Consider the following 20176-nt stretch of genomic DNA (forward strand, 5'->3'; position numbering starts at 1 on the left):
ATGACAATTTAAGAGAACCTTCAAAAAATAGAATGTTGAATCATCACAAAAGTTGGGCAATAGAATTCTTCATCGAGATTTGCATGCCATATTTATGGAGGGGTATTCTTCATGGTTCATTGTTTGTCATTTGTGATTTTCCTATTTATATCTTCTATGTATTGATACCCAAGGTGGATATGTAATATGATGTTGTGCAAGGCTATATTGTAAACATATTAGAAGTAAAATTTCAGATTTAGAGGTTTTTTTTTATTTTTTTATTTTTTTCTAAATGGACTTTCCCAAGATAAATGATGTTTCATGTAATATTGTGTATATTTTTCTTTAAAACTACTAGATTGCATTTTGAACACATTTCTCTCCTCATCGATTAATGTTGGAAGTGTTTCCGCAATCAATATTAGAGCCTAATCAACTATGTTTTCATTGAGTATCAAAGCCTATTCAACTATGTTTTCTAATGGTAGGAAAAGGGTTTTCTTAATTAATATTGGTTTTCCCAAGAGTTGTGTACATTATTTGTTTCTAGCAAAAATGATAAGTACATCATAGTTGGATGTGGATCAATTTAATGGTACAAATCAAGATATGGAAGCACAAGATGGAGGTTCTATTGATAGACAAAACTCTATAGTTACTAATCTTCATAAGTAAACCTACATGTATGAAGGATGAAGATTAGGATGTGTTAGATTGGAAATCCAAAAGTCTTAATTAGCTCTTTTTGGCAAACTTAGTGTTCTTGAATGTTGTGGAAGAACCCATTGCTAAAATCCTATGGAAAAAATTAGAAAATTTGTACCAAACTATATCCTTGGTAAATGAATTTTTTTTTATGGAAATTGTATACTTTGAAGATGGGCGATGGGGACTTAGTACCAAATTAAATCTTTAGTAATCAATTTTTGAAGATAGGTGATGGGGACTCAATTGTTGAGTACCTAAATGCATTTAACACCATTGTAAGCCAATTTCAATCTATTAGTGTGAAGATGGAAATAGAGCAATGCATGGTCTTGTTATATATTCTGTCAAACTTATTGGACAATTTGGTGATGATCTTTGGAAGTAGTACTTCAAAGTTTGTTATTTATGGAGCATTGGATTCTCTTCTCTTAAAGGAGATGAGGAAAAAAGCTTCTAAATTTGCCAAGGAAGCATTGGTTATTCATGGACAATCAAAGCAAAAAGACAAGAAAAAAATAATAATAGATCTAAGTCTTCGGAAAGACCTAAATCTCTAGGTAAATCCAAGGTAAAATTTTTGAACTGTGATAATAAAAGCCACGTCAAAAAGGAACGAAATCAGATAAAGAAAGAACAAAATGAGTTAAATGATTGTTTAGATTCTAGAGATTCTCAAAATTGAAGAAATGCATGGCATAGCCCTTGCAACACATGCATGTGAGTATACATGGATGAACTCCAATGCCTCTTTCAAATTGACTCCCCATATGGAATGGTTTTCTAATTATGAGAAGTTTAATGGTGGAATGGTCTACCTTGGTGTCAACTCTTTTTTAAATATTGTTGGGCGTAGCCAAGTCGAGATTAATTCTTTGATGGGAGGATCAAAGGTATTTCAAGAATCCTACACATTCTAGGTTTGGCACAAAACTTGTTATCTATTATCAAGATGAATGGTGAAGACGTGTAGGTAGTCTTAACAATGTTGAATATAACACAATTGGTAAGGTTATGGAGCTAGCAAAGGGAGTTCAAACTGGAAATCCTTTTCACCGTGATGCTAATATTTACATTTAGTGTAATAATTCAATAGGACATGGAATATTTGAGCTTGCATTTTGGTACATGCAATATCTACACACATGATTGGTACTTACAATGAAGGCACCAATAGCACCTACACTTTTAACAAAGGCACTTGTAACAAATGGACTTATAAGAAGGGGAAATGTGATGTGGATTTCTAAACATGTTCTCACCTTAGAGAGGAAGCTACCACTATGAAGACTATGTTGCAGCATGACCACATGGGCCACATAAGTGAAAGGAAACTTAGGACCTTGACAAAAATCTTGTAGAGTGGTCAATTGGTTGTCCTAGTGACTTTGGTAAACAAAGTTATATTAAATTTTACTAAAGCTCATACAAATCTCATAGGATTTCAGCTCCTATTCATAATGATGTCTTTAATCCTATAGATGTTCCTTAATTGAAAAAAACATCATTGTTTTATGTTTCTCCCATTAATGATTTCTCCAGGACTTGGGAGCAAATAGCACTTATGAGCAATGAAGAGAGACTTCAAGTACTTGTGGGTACTAGATAGTATTATATTTACTACCAAAGTGACTTGTAGCATCACGGTGATCACTTGTAGTAAAGAAAGATTGGTGGTACTTGTAGAGATATTGAGTACTTGCGACACTTGAAGATCTAGGGGTTTGTTGACTCAAATTGGGCATGAGATATGGACAATAGAAGATCTACTAGTAGTTACACATTTAACCTATTTGGTGGTGTAATTAGTTGGATGAATAAGTAAAATATTAAGATCATTTTATCCACTACAAATGTAGAGTATAGAATAGCTCCTCATGCATGCAAAAAGGCAATTTGGCTTCAAAGATTGTGCTTAGATATTAGGCAAAGTTGGTGAGTAATTTAGATTAGATGCAATAGTTTTAAGTGCCACCAATGTGGAAAAGAACACCAACTTTTCACGCACAAACAAACATATAGATGTTTAGTATCATTTTGTTTCACATGATTGAGGATGAAAGACTGATACTAGGAAAGGTTGACACTTTGGTTAATGTTGTAGATAAGTAGGCAAAGCCTATGTTCTAAAGAAGTTAAAATGGTGCGATGAGTCTATGAGTCTCTCAACCTCTAATAATCTACAAATTGTTGGAAGTTCTCATTTGCTCATAAGTTGTTCTACAATTGGAAAATGTTGGGAAAGGTATCTCAACCTTCCATCACAATGCTTTGTATTTAATCGTTTGTTGTATTTATTTATTATTTTATCCCCACATAAGAAAAGGGCATCCCACTTTGAGGCGACACTTTTAGCCACATGTCAAGTACTTTGTAATATGTATAAGTTATAAACGCATTAAAAATTAACTGTACAAAATTTTAGAATATAAATCTATATAATTATATAGTTTTGACAAACACTATACACTTAGAATATCTCCATCTACAATTGAAAATACAAAATATCAAAAATAAATACTTATCACTATGCAATGCCTTTTTAAATTCCTAATTAAACTATAACGTCAATTGTTTCAATGTAACTTATCATTCTACAATGAAAATATTATCCATCAAAGAACTTATGAATCACCATGACTTGTATTAAAAATAAACTAGTTTTCAAATTACTTGCATTGGATGATTGTTCCTTCTAGAAAAATCACCATATATCAAATTAGGGTTATTTTCTTCTTTGGATTGAATTTTTATGTCAATATTTGTCAGAGAATGAAAATTGGCATTCACAACTCTGAAATTTTGATTAAATGTTTTTCAATTGCATAGAGTTTTAAAGGTGACCATTGTAAAAATTTCATTAAAAAGTTCAATACATTAAAACGATATTACTAAATGATTTTATAAATTTTAATAAAATATTAATATTAAAAATTGATGACCACTTAATTTTCTATATATAAATAAATTGATAGAAATATTTTCAACTCCATCTCACAATTTTATGATTTATAAAAATCTTTAATTTTTTATATGTTGAATATGATATTTTATTATGTTATTAAAATTATTATTATATAAATAAAATTAAGATTATAAAATATTTATTAAATAAAAATTTATTTTAAAATTATATATTTAAATGATAATGATAAGTAAAATACATGACTACACCAGAAATCCACCAACTTTAAAAAATAAAAATAAAAAATTAAATTTTACCATTGAAAAAATTTACTAACATTTTAAAAACACAATAATATATATCACATAAAAAGTGTGTTACATGTTGTTGAAACTTACCCCTCAATATATATAAATTAAATAAAATATCAACTAAATAAATGGAAACAAAATGTACTCTGTATAGAAAAGATTCCAAATGAATCGATAATATTTTGCAATAGCTTCCTGCAAACAAAAATATATTTAAATGATAAGTTAACATGATAAAATATTTTTTTTAATTGTAAAACAATTATATAAATGAATCTCTTACAGAAAAAAGAATATAAATTTAGTGCTCAAATATGGGGTAGAAATTTGTTGTTACAGTTGCCTCAGAAATTGCAAGGGTGCAAATAATAATCCTGTGAAGCCTTTTACATGAAGCCTTTGTGTTTTTGTTTGCCATTAACTTCTATCTATTGCATTTCTCTATAAGTTTGTTTTGTTTCAGACAGAACCACTAGGTTTCATACTTTCTTATTAGTTGGTCTGTATGTTGAGTTGATCTAGTTGTGAAAAATTTGTATTCTTGAAAGAGACGAACTGTAGAATTTGTACACTTCATTTGTAGCACAGTTAAGTGCCTCCTACATAGAGTGGGGGATAGTCTCATATTACTATAAACCATCTGTAGACCCAAAAACACATTACCCGATATCGTGAACCATTTCCATTTTCCTCTAGCAATTTGCTGCAAGTTTCCCTAACAAAAAAATATCTACACCCTAATTATTGTGGAGTAATTATGTTTCATGCAATTCTCCAGGGCATGAAAACTGGAGATGGTAGTTTCTATTTATTAGAGCCTGTTAACATCTCCCTGTTTGTCGGATTCTGTTCTTATGATGATGACTTATTTTCTTTCTTTCTTTTCAAAGTCGTTACTTCAAAAAAACCCAAAATGACCTACTTCCTTCCAGGTAAGCTTTTTTTCAGACGGGAACAGAAACACTGAACAACAAATATTGATAGTTGGAACTGACATTCATTTTTCAGCACATATACATCCATCTTTTCATGCTTTGTAAAAATGAATATTGTAGAAAATAATTCATTAAATAAGCTCGTGTTTAAGTTCTGGTTTCTTGTCCTCAAAACTAGTTTTGATAATCACGGTATAAGCATCTAAATGAAGTGATATCTCTGATATTTAGTTTGGATGATGGCTCTACTCTCATGATTTTATTAAAATTGCTCGAGGCAAATTATTCTTTGGGGCTTCTAATATCTCGTGTGTAACAATTTATATTTCAAGTATGTCTTTAGAGCATAGGCTGTACCAAAAATAGTGTCCCTCATTGGAGCCCAACACAAACAATCCCTCGCAGGAATACATCTATCCCATTCAAGTGGTGAGTCTGTTCCTTTCAAGTGAACACCACTTTGCTCCTCAAGTTGATGTGTCAACATGTTGCTTTAAAGTGTAACAATATCATTAGTCATTTTCTAAACCCTTCCTAACGCATTGAACACAAGTCCAAGAGTTGTCTCAAAAGGGATAGGGCAATTCTCAGCTTAGAAGAGAATATGGAGGCAAACCAGTTGAAGGGGAGCAACTTGGATGATCTAAATACTCGTGGGGAACTTCCCAATAGTTTAAAACCGCAAACTGTTGGAAAAGCATAGGTAGCGACCAAGAATAAGGTGTCAGTTACTTTTGAACTTTGGAGCTTCTCGAGATGTTGGAGTTCTTCATGATTCATTTGTAATTGGACAGGCTATAACAATCCCTTAGTAACTTGTAGAAGGGGATACCCTCCAGGTTTATTAAACTGTAACAAGGCATTTCATAGTAGTCTATGGGTTTTGAATGAGTGTTAGTACAGTTGGAAGGTCTAAGACTAGTAAGTTTTGCTGTTATGTGTTTTGATATCAACTTAATAAATTTGAATTTTTTAAATATATAAATAATAAATTCATTAAATTATCAATATAATTTAACATTTTAAATATATTTGAAATAAAATGATCAAATTTATTATTTATTCAGAAAAAATAATATTATATTAAATTAAAAATTAACATAAATTACTTTCACATATTAAATTAAAATTATTACAAATAAAACAATATTATGAATTTTTAATACATTATAATAAATTTAAAAAACATTATAATATAAATATACGTAAAATTTTAACTTTTTAATTTATTAATATATAAATAATAAATATGTTAATATTATGTATTAAATAATAAATATATTTTAAGCTTGCAGTTTTTCGTTCATCAATTTCTATTTCATACGAAAAATGATCAAGTGGTATTATGGTTAATTTTTCGTTCATCAATAATAAATTGGAAGGCGTTTTTCGTTCGTCAGACCCTGTAGGCATTGTTCACGACGCCGATTCTCTCGCAAGCGGGCATTCAAAAAACGGGAGTCTAATTGCTCGGTGCTCACGGCTTCAGAAAATTGTTGCAGTCTGCATGCGCTGATGGAGAATCCTCCGCCCACTGTGGAGGCGGCGAGAAGGACCCAAGATCGTCTGTGGATAAAACCTGCCCCCCTCATACATTTGACTATTGACGGCCCTAGTTTTGTTCCATACGAATTTTCCACCGAATTAGAACGAATTTTTAACATTTTATTGAAATTTGTCAAATTTCGAACTTGATACATCAAGTTCAGCGAATGCGGTGACTTACTAGTACCCAAGGAAAAAAAAATTGCCCAATCCGCGAATCCATACCCGAATCGGTAACTTAGCCTTTAACGAATCAAAGAGGAAGTCAGCCCTGTATTTAACAATGGGAGATAGCAGCCTGAGGGGATTTCACCTAATTTAGGTTTCTTCACGTCAATCCTTGTGTCATGCTTCATTTTCACACCATATTTATCCCTTTTCACTATTAATTATCATCCTCAATGTCATTTTGTTCAAGACTTTTAAAGAACATCATATGCAAGTTCTACTTCTCGATTTTTGTGCCCATACAAAACCTACAGAAGAACCTTTGTATCACACGAGTTTCAAGCCAAAGTCATTAATATCCTAAGTGGTCTTGACTGCGAAGTGTTTCAGGTCTTGTTTAATTTTTTGCATCTTGTCGTCTTTTATCTTCTTTTAATATTTACAGGATTGTGGAATTGAGAGTTTTGAATTACTCATGATGTTGAAGAAAAGTTCTCAAAAGAGAAGTCTGTCAAAAACTAGAGCTCAAGGGTGCACCTCATAAAAGAGGCCAAGTTCAAATGCACAATGCATAGGTGTGCTTAGGGCAGGGCAAACCTCTTAAAAGAAAATTCAAATTTTAAATGCAAAGATTCAAAAATATTGTAAAGGTGAGCATGAGGAGTCATGGTATGCACCTAACCAAAAGGATCTTTCAAATCCAATTATCAAGAATGTATTGGGGTGCAAGTGCACACCTCAACAAAGAAACTATTTTAGTTCACATGAAAGTTTAAAACTCTATTGTCACAGGCGTATGAAAGCAAAAGTGCACACTTAATTAAAGAAGAAATTAGAGATTACAAATTAACAACATACAGTGCACATCAAGAGCACAAGTGTGCACCTAAATAAAGGGAATTTTTAAATTTTAAAAATTAAATTGTCATATGGTGGTGAAATGCACCCCTTTACAAAAGAAATTAGAAGTACAAGTTCAAAACTTGTTTTGGTGTATTGGTACCATTGTTGCGAGACTTGTACTCTGCGCAGACTCAACAAACTGATTTTTGACTCAGACTCGGACTCGGCATCCAAACTTGGCAAAAACTCAACAAAGACTCAGCAAATTGAAAAATCCAAGAAATTCAAACATTTTTAAGGATCTAAAATTTGTTTCATGTACTCTTTAATAAATAAACCTTTAAGGCACAATTAAATCATCAAATAGAAGCTAATTTGATCGCATACACAAGTATACATTGATCACGTAAGTATAAATGCAAATTGTAGCTTAAGGAAATAACAGACTTAGATGTATAAATATTGTCAAATCTGTACAAAACTCATGGAATATGAAATTCATGGCATCAAAACTAAAATTATAAGACTATGACTCAAGAACGTTGCATTACTCATCACGACAAGTCATGCGCTGGTGTCTAAGATGGGACCTGGATGATGATGTAGCCATGATATTTGCTTGTGTCTCAATGATCGGTCTGTCTATTCAAGTGAGGAATTAATTAGTAATTTTGTTTTAAGCCTTCAACATTTGTATGTTTTGTTGACAAGCTCATTAACAAAGAGGAGTGGTTAAGAAGATAAATTGTTATTATGTTCTATTTTGACTTTAGCTAGGATACTAATAGATGGAATTCTTCTATGAGTTGTCTATGCAAGACATGATTGATACATTTTGCATTATGAAAATCAGAAAATGGCATTTCTTGCCAGCTATTACTTAACTTGTAATCAGCAGTACAAGGACTGTAGCATGCCAACTTTGCCTATGGCGGTCCTTGTAATTTGTATACTAAACAAGTTGTCCAATATATGAAACAAGAATATCCCTGATTGTGGCTGATTTTTATGATCATGATTCATCATTGGCCTATTACTTGCTTATACTTATAGTTTGATGGGGGTTTGGGGGCAACAACAAAACAAGGTTGAGGGTATCACCCCTTGCAGGGGTCAAGAAGCAATGCCCTTGGCATGTTCCCTGTCGCAATATAGGGTGGGGTTGAGGAGTAGAGACCCTGCCACCAAGCCCAAATGAAGACTTCAAAACCACACAAACCTTCATGGTGCACACCATTTTCATAATTTTTTTTTAACTCCTAGATGGACATGTCATAAACCAACAAAAGCATTGAAATTTTGTGAGTTTTATTTTTTTCTTAAATTAAAATGGCCAAGTCTTAGGCCCAGACTAAGTATCCAAACTCAACGAATTTGAGAAAGACTTGATCAAGTCTGAGGCCAAGTCACCCAGACTCGGCCAGCCTGGCTCGCCTTGGACTCACTGAGTCAGTGAGTCAGGGCGAGCCTCGTTAATATGATTGGTACACATAGAAAGCATAAGTGCATGCCTACCAAAAGAAAATAAGTTGAAAAATCACCAAGTCATCCAAAGCCACTTATTCAAAAGTCTATTTGTAGAGTGAACCAAGCTGTCACTCTTCAAAGAAAAGAGCACATTCAGGGATTTTTTATTTTTAGCATCGGCTATTTATAGCTTGTAGTCTGATTTTTGGATCATCTATTTTTAGATTTCGCCATGCAAAAGATGTGATTGTTAAGTCCTGGTTTGTAATAAATTTAATTTACAACATAATTCGAGGTTGCATGGTTTTAGTTTTATTAGTATAGAACTTTGTAATAAAAAATGCATTTCATGCAAGCAGTTATACTTAATATATAAGTAATAGTTAACTTTTTTGTTTTTCTCATGCAATAGCTCTATAAAGCAATTTAAATAAAAAAAATTCACTTAGATTTCTGAAGGTATTCTCATGCTTGCATATTGTTGAAATTACTATTCACTTAATGTTATTGTTATTTAGAATTGATTATTAACTCAATGAAATTTACTACATGTATTGTGCTTTTGAATGTCTATTGGGATGTCTTGCTATGTGCATTGAGGTAGATTGAATAGCTTCTATCAAATTTGCAAGCTTTGTATTACAAGCCTAATCAAAGTTGGAGCTCATGGTTTTGTACGACTCTTCAATAAATTTACTATAGTGTTTTTGTTTGTGTTTTGGTCTATTTAATATATGTTTACTTACATCGTTTAGTCTCTATATATAGCTTCACGATGCAAAGATGTAGTTGTAGGGATTTTAATCAATCTAGAGAACCATAACTCTTATCCAACGTTGATGTGTTTAATCGCCTTGTACTCTAAATTGAGAAAACAAAAGGATGGTGTTGGTATGTGGTGGCTGACCATGTTGTTGGACTTAAATTTTAGTGACTTTGACAGCCATGTTTACCCCCCAAATCAATCAACGAGAGAGTGGAGGGCAGGCAAAGTGATGAGCACACTATAATACAATATTTTACTTTTAAAAAACTTAAACAACCACAACAATGGCAACCACACAAGATCTAGCAAATATGCAACACAGGAGGAACACACGATTTACTTGGAAACCCTTGGGAGAAAACAATGGCAAAATATTGCTTATACATAAATCTCTCTTACAATTTTCATAGGCACCAACCTATAGGAGATACCAAACCACTATTATTAATTATATGATTTGTAGGCACCAACCCACTGGAGACACCAATGCCCACAACTGGGCACCAACACAGCAAGAGACACCAATCCCTACTTATGGTAGGCACCAACCTCTTCTGTTTTGAACCTCTTCACAAGTATGCTAAAAACTCTTCCCAAATCTGATTAAGATCTCTTCACAAATCTAATCAAAACTCTTCTCTAATGCACTCAGAAACTCTTCTCTAATGCACTCAGAAACTCTTCATAATTCTGCCTTGAAATCTTCCATGAATCTGCTCATAAGTCTCTCATTCTCTTACTCATATGTCTGCTCAAGTCTACCATATGCTCTAAGTTGACTTCATAAATCTGCTAAAAAATGCTTAATAGTTCTACTCATAATTTTGTCTTATATCTGAAATACTGTTTTCATAATTTTTCTACTCTAGGTCTGCTGTAGATCTGCTTTAAATCAAATTGATTCTCATTGCTTGCTTTTACAACTCCTCATCTTTAATATAGACCTCTTTCAAGGGAGGTGATCCTTCACTAAAAGTCGGCCTTTTGATTATAATATTTATTTTCCAATAGCGGGTTGGCCATCATATAAAAAAAAGTATTCATAAAAATCAACGCTACCATTAGCACGAGGCCGGCCATCCTAATTGCTGTCCTTATTAATCTTCATCGTTGCTTTGCTGCTCTTAACATATGTTTAATTGCTGCTCGTTAATTTACATCAATCCCTTCACATTTTCTCATTTCAGCTACTCATTAACTTTGTCAACTTAACCATTATTAATATAAAAGTCATATGCAAAGGAGCATCAGCCAATGATATTTTATTTCATTTTTCATAATGCAGGAGACTGTAAAGGAAAGGTCCACGATCATTAATATAAATGAATCTATCTTATTTCATCGCTTCCTTAAACATCATAAATCTCTTCTATTCAAATTTCTTGCTCTCCTCATAAATCACTGCTCTTTATATGATACTTTGCAATGTCCCCTCCCGGATTTACCATAGAATTTGCACTAGAATCACAAATGCAATAGTGCAAGAGATCAGTTAGGGTTAGGGTTATATCTTTACCAAGTAAAATATCCCTTTAACATGATGAGACTTGATTTAAATCCTACAACCATGACCAAGGATATATACATATATACTTTTCAATTATTAGGGTTAATCTTAAATCAATAAATAGACAATATCCATATTATACCCTATTATTCAAACATTAGGGTTTGGAGGAGGAAGCATGATAGGTCCGCCTGGAGCCATCTCCACACTAAGACCAAGAACGGATACTCACCCTCTTGACCTCGTGGCAGGCACATTGGACATCCACTCGAGGTGGTCTACCTAATGGGGTGCTTGTATCTGCTTTCCCTATCCATACCTCTCCCCTTATGGTTAACAATGAATCATCGTGGAGTAGGGAGAGGAGATCATAATAGGAGGCCTTGTGATCCACCTATCTAAACCCAAGAGCGAATCGTTGCCCTCTTGGCCCCATTGGCAAGCACACATGGACATCCACTTGGGGTGGCCTACTTAGATGGTGATCTTATAATTACCCCTCTTTCTTACACCACCTTCCCTTCCCTATAAGATTGTTACAACATATTTATATTCATGCACAAGTATTTATATTCATGCACAAGTATTTATATTCAACATATATATGAGATTATACATATACCACAATGATAGTTATGTAGAAGTTGATGATACAACCACAGAAGCCAAGAATCAATTGCAAGCAAAACACCTATCACACAAAAGAAATCAAGCAAAGACTGTATGCTCTATAATAACTTGAAAATTTTGTATTGATTGCACACAAGAATATTGGAGATACAATTACAATGAATGAAAGAATCCTTATAAAAGAATGAATGAAACCCCAGATGCAAAACCCTAATGCAAGATTAAATTAGCATGCGACCAAGTGTCACAATCATAATGAATAAGACAACTTAAGCTATTATTAGCCTACTTTAATAAAAGAATAAAGCACCTAAGTTTAGCTTAAATGAAAAGTTAATCAAAGGATCTACTTAATAAATGATTAGATAAAGTCTTCTAATTACTTCAACAGCCCCCCTTAAGATTTAGGATAAGCAAAATGCACGCATGAATAAATCTCGGCAACAAAGGCTTGATCAAGTATTCATGTACAAACCAATGTAAAGCAATGCAACTTTCACAAACCGATAAAATGAGAAAAACCCAATGGGAGAAAACTCCTCTCCAAAAGAGAAAAGAAACAAACAAGATGATACATGGAGCACTCAATGATACCCCCCAAGGACCACATGCATCATGTATATACAATCAAGTATCCCTCCATAGGAAGGAAAGAGAAAGACTACATAGCCCCCCCATAATGTATAACGTCCTACATAAAAGCCGAGTGCTTGAAGACAAAACATAGTCCAATGCCTACAAACAACATTTCTCCGCTTGGGAAGAAGATAAACCAAATACAAATGTAGGAATGTTTCTCATTCTGGATAGGAATTGGTAGGAAGTAAAATACAAATATATGATGATGTCTTTGAAAATTGCTTCCTAATCCTTGGATGATGAAGATGCCACAAACCAATCAGGCACATGACCAATCACAATAGAAGGTGACAAACAAGGAACCAATGAAAATTGATTCCGAACAAGCTCCAAAGACAAACATGATGTAACACCAATTGTGCTATGACTATTATCAAATAGGAGAGATAACCCCTCAATTGTGTCCTCCAAATCTGAAATGTGACACTCCACAACAATTAAGCAATGTCTGTCAAATAGGAAACCCAATCAAGAAGACAAATAGATGAATTATCCTACTTAACAGGAATAAGAGTCTCAAACAATGAAGGTACAACAATTGTCTCTATAGGTGGACAAGGAGCAACTTGAGATTTTAATGCACTCTCAAGCAAGAGTTGAAAAGCATTATGTGAGAAATTAGTATACAATTTGTGCCCATGTTGATTGCTCCCACAATATTTACATTTGCAGCCCTTATACATGATTCACTCTTCAAGATAATCTCCAAAATGGTACAAAAACAAAAACCCTCAATACAAATAGAAACCCGATTTGCATGTATTCCAAGAATGGAACCCAAAAAGACGAGATTGAGATCTCTGAGAACCTAATGAATATCCTGCAAAAAAGGACCTGGGCTCTAGATAGAGGACTCTTGAGAGCTTTTCGACAATGTCTGGTGTTCAAAAAATGGAGTCTAGATGTGCAAGATATGGCCCCAGAAGCAAAAATCTGAAGGCTGACTTTAGAGGTCTGGTACAGAGAATTGGAGCAGAATTTGATTGTGAGACCACCACCAATAGAAAGTTCTCGAAACAAGCTTTCCAGCAATATATAGTTTTTGAAAGATAGAGTTCATATGCCCAGGTTATACCCGATTTACCAAAACTAGTCAAAAACCACCTAAGGACCAGAAGTATAGGCTGATGTCATCAAGAATATCCCCAGAATATTATGGTCACCTAAAAGCACAAGTGACTATCAAATATTCTACTTCTAACTGAATATTCTTCCCCTTGAAAGGCATGTTGCAATATTTGCAGAATCAAAGAATTTTTTCAAAAACCATAAAAGGTGCATGTATGGACATAGGAGCATGCATGGTGTTTTATTTATTTATTTTTTAAATAGATGGGTGCATGTATGTACAACATCAAGAAGTACATGGACAGCACTTAAGGTGAACAACACTTAAGAAATTGATGATACAACCACAAGATCCAAGAATCATTTGCAAGCAAAACACCTATCACATATAAGAGATCAAGCAAAAATTGTATGCTCTATAACAACCTAAGAATTCTATATTAATAGCACGCAAGAATATTGGAGATACAATTACAATAAATGATTATAAAAAGATAGATTAAATTAGCATGCACCAAGTGTCACAATCATAATGAATGAGACAACTAGAGCTATTATTAGCCTAATTTAATAAAAGGAGAAAGCACCTAAGTTTAGCTTAAGTGAAAAAGTAATTGAAGGACCTAATTAATAAATAATTAGATAAAGTGTCCTTATTACTCCAACAAGTTATTAGTGTTATTAACTATTGGTATGAGAAATCTAGATCTGATCTATTACAAGTGTAATCATTTGCTTGAATCTGCTATTCACAATAATCTTTGCCTAATTTGGATGATTGTTGTAGATGCTCTATTCTATGGATGTTCTTCTCCAACTGATTTTTTGATCTCCTTCGATGCCCTTGATGCCAACATGGATCTGCCTTATATATCTCTTCTATTGCAATGAAGGGTCATGTCTTTTTCCCATGTATTCAACCTTCTCCAAGGTTGCATCTTTTCATTACTATCTCATGCCTCTTGTTTAGACTTTGTTACTTTTCTTAAGTCAATCCTCAACAAATCGTTGATTCATGAAATAGAATTGGATTTGACCAAGCGAAGTACCTTTGTTGTCCTTTAATCATTCATTTCTTCTTTTTGAAAGTCATCTTAACTGTTAGTTTCCTGATTGAAGGAGTGGACACTTACAGGCTGCTGATTAGAAAATTGTGAATACTTATTTAATAAGACAATTTTCTCAATGTATAGAGATATCTCCTTTATCTATTATTTATTTGTTTTTCTTTAAGTTAGGTTGTGAGGAGTGTCATGGTGGGGGCATGACAGTCTACCCTTCCCGAGATTGCTTGTCTTCGAGCAATTTCAAATTTGGATGATTGAAGATCTCTTCTCCTTCCCATGTAGCATCTTATATCCTTACAACTTGACCAAGAATTCGAGAATAATCTTATTCCTTAATCTCTTCTCGCGCATATTGAGGATGGTTTCAAGTTTCAAGATTAATTTGCCTTCATCATCAAGTGGGAGTAGTTCCACACACGAGGTAGCATGTTGCCTTAGCACTCTTTTGAATTGGGACACATGATAGACATTGAGGATTCTGTTGTTTTCCAGCAATTCCAATTCGTAGGCTACTTCACCTATCTTTCTTAAGATCTTATACGACCCATAAAATTGGGGTTTTAGCTTCTCCGGTCCATGACCTTAACTGAAGACTGCTTGCATGGTTGCAGCCATAAGAAAACCAAGTCTTCCCTTCAAATGTTCTTTTGGTGCGGTTTCGATTGGCATAGATCCTTTGCTGATTCTGCGCATGGTGTAGATTGCCCTCAAGTGTGTGCATCATATCCATATTTTGTCGTACGAGGTCCTTGGCCCCTGGTACTTGGCTTTCTTGGAGAATCATACTTCTAAAGAGGTTGCCTCGTATTCATACAAGGCCTTGAATGGGCTCATTTTGATCGAGATGTGGTGGGCGGTACTATAACAATACTCACCAAGGTGCAACCACTTGATCCACACATTTTTTTGTCCTGTGACATGGTTTCTCAAGTATCCTTCCACCCACTTGTTTACAATCTTTGTTTGTCCATCTGTTTGGTGATGATAGCTTGTACTGGGTGTGAGTTTGGTCCCTACCAGACAAAAGAATTCTTGCCAAAATAGGCTAAAGAACCGACTATATCTATCAGTGACAATGTTTCTCGGGAGGCCATGTATTCGAAAGATTTCTTTGAAGAAGACCTTGGCTATTTGTGGAGCTCGATAGTCAATAGATATTGCCACAAAATGTGTGTACTTGGTGAAACAAACCACTATTACATATATACAATCCTTTCTTTGAACTTTAGGTAACCCTATTATAAAGTCCATAGAAATACTTTCCCATTTTTTATTTGGAATGGGTAAAGAATGTAGGAGACTTGCTGGGTGGTTTTGTTTAGTTTTGTTTTTTTGACAGGTTATACATTCTTGTACATGTCTAAGGACATCCTTCTTGAGGCCCTTCCAAGAGTACTTTTCCCTTATTTGCTTATAGGTTTTGTAGTACCCCTGGTGACTAGCTAAAGGATTGTTATGGTATTCCTTGATGATCTTGTCCTTCATTTTTGAGTTTGGCACTAGGAATACCATATTCTTGTATAGGATAAGCTCTTCTACTGCCTTGTATTCCTCATTGGGTATATTTCTTTCTAGGATACCATTAGCTTGTGGATCCTTGACGTATTTGGTAATAATGTTATTCTTCCAGTCTATTGCAATGCTTGTCATGGAGTTCAAGTGGGGTGGTCATGACAAGGCATCTGCTATGACATTGTTTGTCCCTTTCACATATTCAATATCAAAGTCATAGGCTTGTATCTTGCTTACCCATTTATGTTGCATGTCATTCATATCCATTTGATTCATAAAGAATCTCAAGCTATTATATCGATTTAAACATTGAACCTTCCACAAACCAAATACGGTCTAAACTTGGTTAATGAGTGTGTTATGGCTAACATTTCTTTATCATTAATGGAGAAGTGTTTCTCGGCATCAATGAGTTTGCAGCTTTCAGCAGCAACTGGATGTTTGTTTTGCATAAGGACGGCTCCAATGCCTTTCTTGGAAGCATCACACTCTAGTTTGAAAGGTAATGTAAAATTGGGAATGGCTAGGACTGGGCATGAGCTCATTATCTCCTTCATTTCTCAAAAGCTTGTTGGGCCACTTCACTCCATGAAAAGGCCCCAATCTTGATTAAGTTGGTGAGTGGGGTGGCAAGTTTGGAGGGTCCCTTGCCAAATTGTTTGTAGTAACTGCATAGCCCCACAATGCCCCTTAGATGTGTTAGAGTTCTTGGTTGTGGCCCTTCCTTAATGGCTTTAATTTTTTCCTCGTCCACACCCACTCCTTGTGCACTGACTTTATGGCCAAGGTATAGGATCTCTTCTAGCCCAAATTCACATTTGGAGGCTTTGGCATATAGTGATTCTTGTTCCAAAATGTTTAAGATGGTCTTCCCATGTCTTGCTATAAATAAAGATGTTGTCGAACAATATTATTAGAAACCTCCTTAGTTGTATTCTGAATATATGGTTCATGCATGATTGAAATGTTGTGGGGGCATTGATCAAGCCAAAAGGTAGGACCACAAATTAAAAGTGTCCATGGTGACACCTAAAAGTTGTCTTGGGAATATCTTCTTTCCTCATTCTCATTTGATGGTAATCAAACCGTAGATTGATCTTGGAGAGGTATTTCGCTCCATGGAGTTCATGGATTAATTCATCAATTCTTGGGATAGGGTAGCAGTTTTTATTGTCTTTTGTTTAAGGTCATATAATCTATGCATATCCTCATGGTGCCATCCTTTTTTAACTAGCACTATTGGCAACAGTGCAGCAAACTGAGAGGGGCGGGGGGTGGAGGTGAATCAGTTTGTACAAAACTTTACACAATTCAAACTTAAATTCAGATCTAATAATTAACAGTTAAAGCACAGATTAACACCACATCAACATCACACATAACACCAAGATTTTTGACGTGGAAAACCTGGTTAAGAGAAAAACCACGATGGGAACCTACCCACAATGAGATAATACCCTGTTAGGAGTAAGTAAAATATTACAATGGGGAATGCACATGCATTTAGGCTCATTGCTTCCCGGATACAATAGCTTTCAATGTAGATTCAGATTTAAGAGGGACTTCATCAAATTCGCTCAACTCAAAATCTAATATTCCCACTTATTTTTTCGGTTTTTGAACACAAAAAATACTACATTGCACCCGTTAAAGTTGGGAAATATAATCTCAATACTGCTGAAAGTAACCCTTCCACTTTTTGATCACCAAGAGCCCAATGTGGGTAGGTGAGAGCATACGGTGATAAGGGGTTCGTTAGCTCACTGATCTGCTGGATATTACAATGCAAGTACAATACTGGGCGACAAGCCAGCCCCTTCCACTTTCCAGCGGGATGAAGACCAAGAACTTGGTAGTAAACCAGCCAAGGTAACAAGAGCATAACCAGAACCAAATCACTCTACCGCTTATGCAACGGGAGGACTTTTACATAAAAAACTATCACCTTTCCAACGAGATGAAGACCAAGAACTTGGCGGTAAACTAGACAAGATAACAAGAGCATAACCAAAACCAAATCACTCTACCACACATTTCAGCGAGAGGACAATATCACTCAACCACTTACTCAGTGGGAGGACAAAGCTGAATTATAAAACATGAAGGTGGCTAAACCATCCTCTTCCACTTGTTCAGTGGGAAATACCATATTATGCAACTTGAATGATTGATCAGTACTACTGAAACAATCTTACAAAGATAGAGATGCGAGAGAAGATAGAGTTAAGTACATATCTCAAGTATTCATTATCAAATTCTCACAACAAAATCACTAATTGTTCTGAAATCAGAGATAATAAAATGCAGAACCAGCCACACCCAAATCCACTAAAATGCTCGTAACTTTCTCTAAACTGAATGAAATCATGCTAAACCAAATGCAAATGAATAGTATAGCATAGGCGATCAGTTCAATACCTTGAAACAGCAACCTAAGAGCAGCAAAAGTGATGCACGCAACCCAATGCAAATCTGGAAATGGCGTTTTGGCTGAATATTTTGATTTGCAACTATAAATTGGAGAGTCCCCCAAATGCCACACTAATGTAGGAGAACTATTGTCTCTCTGATACGCTTCCAATGAGCCTTCACCTAGAACGATGCACCCAACACGCAGATAGCTACGAACAAATTACACTTCCAGACAACACACACCAGCAACACCAAAAAACGCAGCAGCACACAGCTCTTCACAAACACACCCAAATATCACCAAATAGTTCACAAATTCAAACCACAGCTAGGAGTGATGTCTCACACTCGAAACTGGAAAGAAAGATCTAGGAGGTGTTCAACCTCGAAGAAGTCTGGAGTCATTCCGACAACATAACGATATATTTTCTCTGGATAATGAAATGAGGAGCCAAACCCCTGTATATATAGTTTTTCAAGTTTAGAATTCAAATGAAATTGCATTTCATTTCATGTGGTGGACCCAAGTATGGCGCCCACTTCCCAAGTCAAAAATCACGCCTAGGAGAGAGGACCACGATTTTGGCATAATATAGCTTTGAAGTATAAAAATAAAGTCTCCTTTCAATCATCAAATAATTCGCCCAGGCATGACTTAGGAAAAATATCATATTTTGCACAATTCCCCCATAACATCAATCAGTAATAAAATAATTAAATAATAACCTTAGGATAAGGAATTATATTTAATTAAATCGCTTATAACTCCAATACTAATTATCAACAAAATCCGGATGAGGCTGAGCAACGAGGATCACTGAACTGTGTTGGATCAGGACCAAATCCAGGACTGCCAAAAATAGAATGCCCAAACTGTCACTTACTAAAAATAGCAAGTCATGAAATAATGCTCCGAAAATCGTGATCTTCACAACCAGAGAAAGAACTTGGCGAGCTTAGTAACACTGCACCATCCCGATAGCCAAACCCTAACTTACTAAAAATAGTAAGTTTACATTCCACCCCTGACAAGCTTGGTCAAAACTCCAAAGAACATGGAAACCCTAATTCTCGTTCCCACATAGCCTACGGGTCTCCGAAATAGGCCAATGGACCACTAAATGCATCATCACAAGGAAGGGGACATTACAAAACTTTACGCAATTCAAATTGAGAAGGGGGGGTGTGAATCAATTTGCACAAAACTTTACACAATTCAAACTTAAATTCAAATCTGATAATTAACAGTTAAAGCACAGATTAGCACCACATCAACATCACACATAACACCAAGATTTTTGACGTGGAAAACCTGATAAAGGGAAAAACCACTGAGTGAACCTACCCACAATGAGATAATACCCTGCTAGGAGTAAGTAAAATATTACAATGGGGAATGCACATGCATTTAGGCTCACTACTTCCCGGATATAGTAGCTTTCAATGCAGATTCAAATTTAGGAGGGACTTCATCAAATTCGCTCAACTCAAAAGCAGCAAGCTTTCCACTCAACATGTCTCTGGTCACATCTGTCATAGTTTGGATCTCTTCAATAGCAGCAACCTTGTGCTTATAGGCAGGAGGCAAGGATCTCAGCACTTTAGCTACTATCTCAGATTCTTCTAAAACTCCGTCGACACATCTGATGTTCAACACAAGCTCATTCACCCTCTGGATAAAGGAGGCAATGTTTTCATCTTCTCCCATCTTCGG

The 20176-nt window shown here is 34.9% G+C and overlaps 1 protein-coding gene across 2 annotated transcripts in view; it reads right to left on the minus strand.

Annotated features, from left to right (window-relative positions):
- Window positions 1–3885: 3885 nt before the first annotated feature.
- LOC131060253 (homogentisate solanesyltransferase, chloroplastic) overlaps window positions 3886–20176 on the minus strand; it is an 86883-nt gene continuing 70592 nt past the window's right edge. For both annotated transcript variants that reach the window (XM_057993426.2, XM_057993427.2), the window contains exon 10: window positions 3886–4098. In XM_057993426.2, coding sequence (XP_057849409.1) covers window positions 3899–4098 — 200 coding nt within the window. In that variant the 3' untranslated portion in view covers window positions 3886–3898. The remainder of the gene's footprint in view (window positions 4099–20176) is intronic.

Source organism: Cryptomeria japonica, chromosome 1 (assembly GCF_030272615.1).
Source record: "Cryptomeria japonica chromosome 1, Sugi_1.0, whole genome shotgun sequence".
Lineage (NCBI taxonomy): Eukaryota > Viridiplantae > Streptophyta > Pinopsida > Cupressales > Cupressaceae > Cryptomeria > Cryptomeria japonica.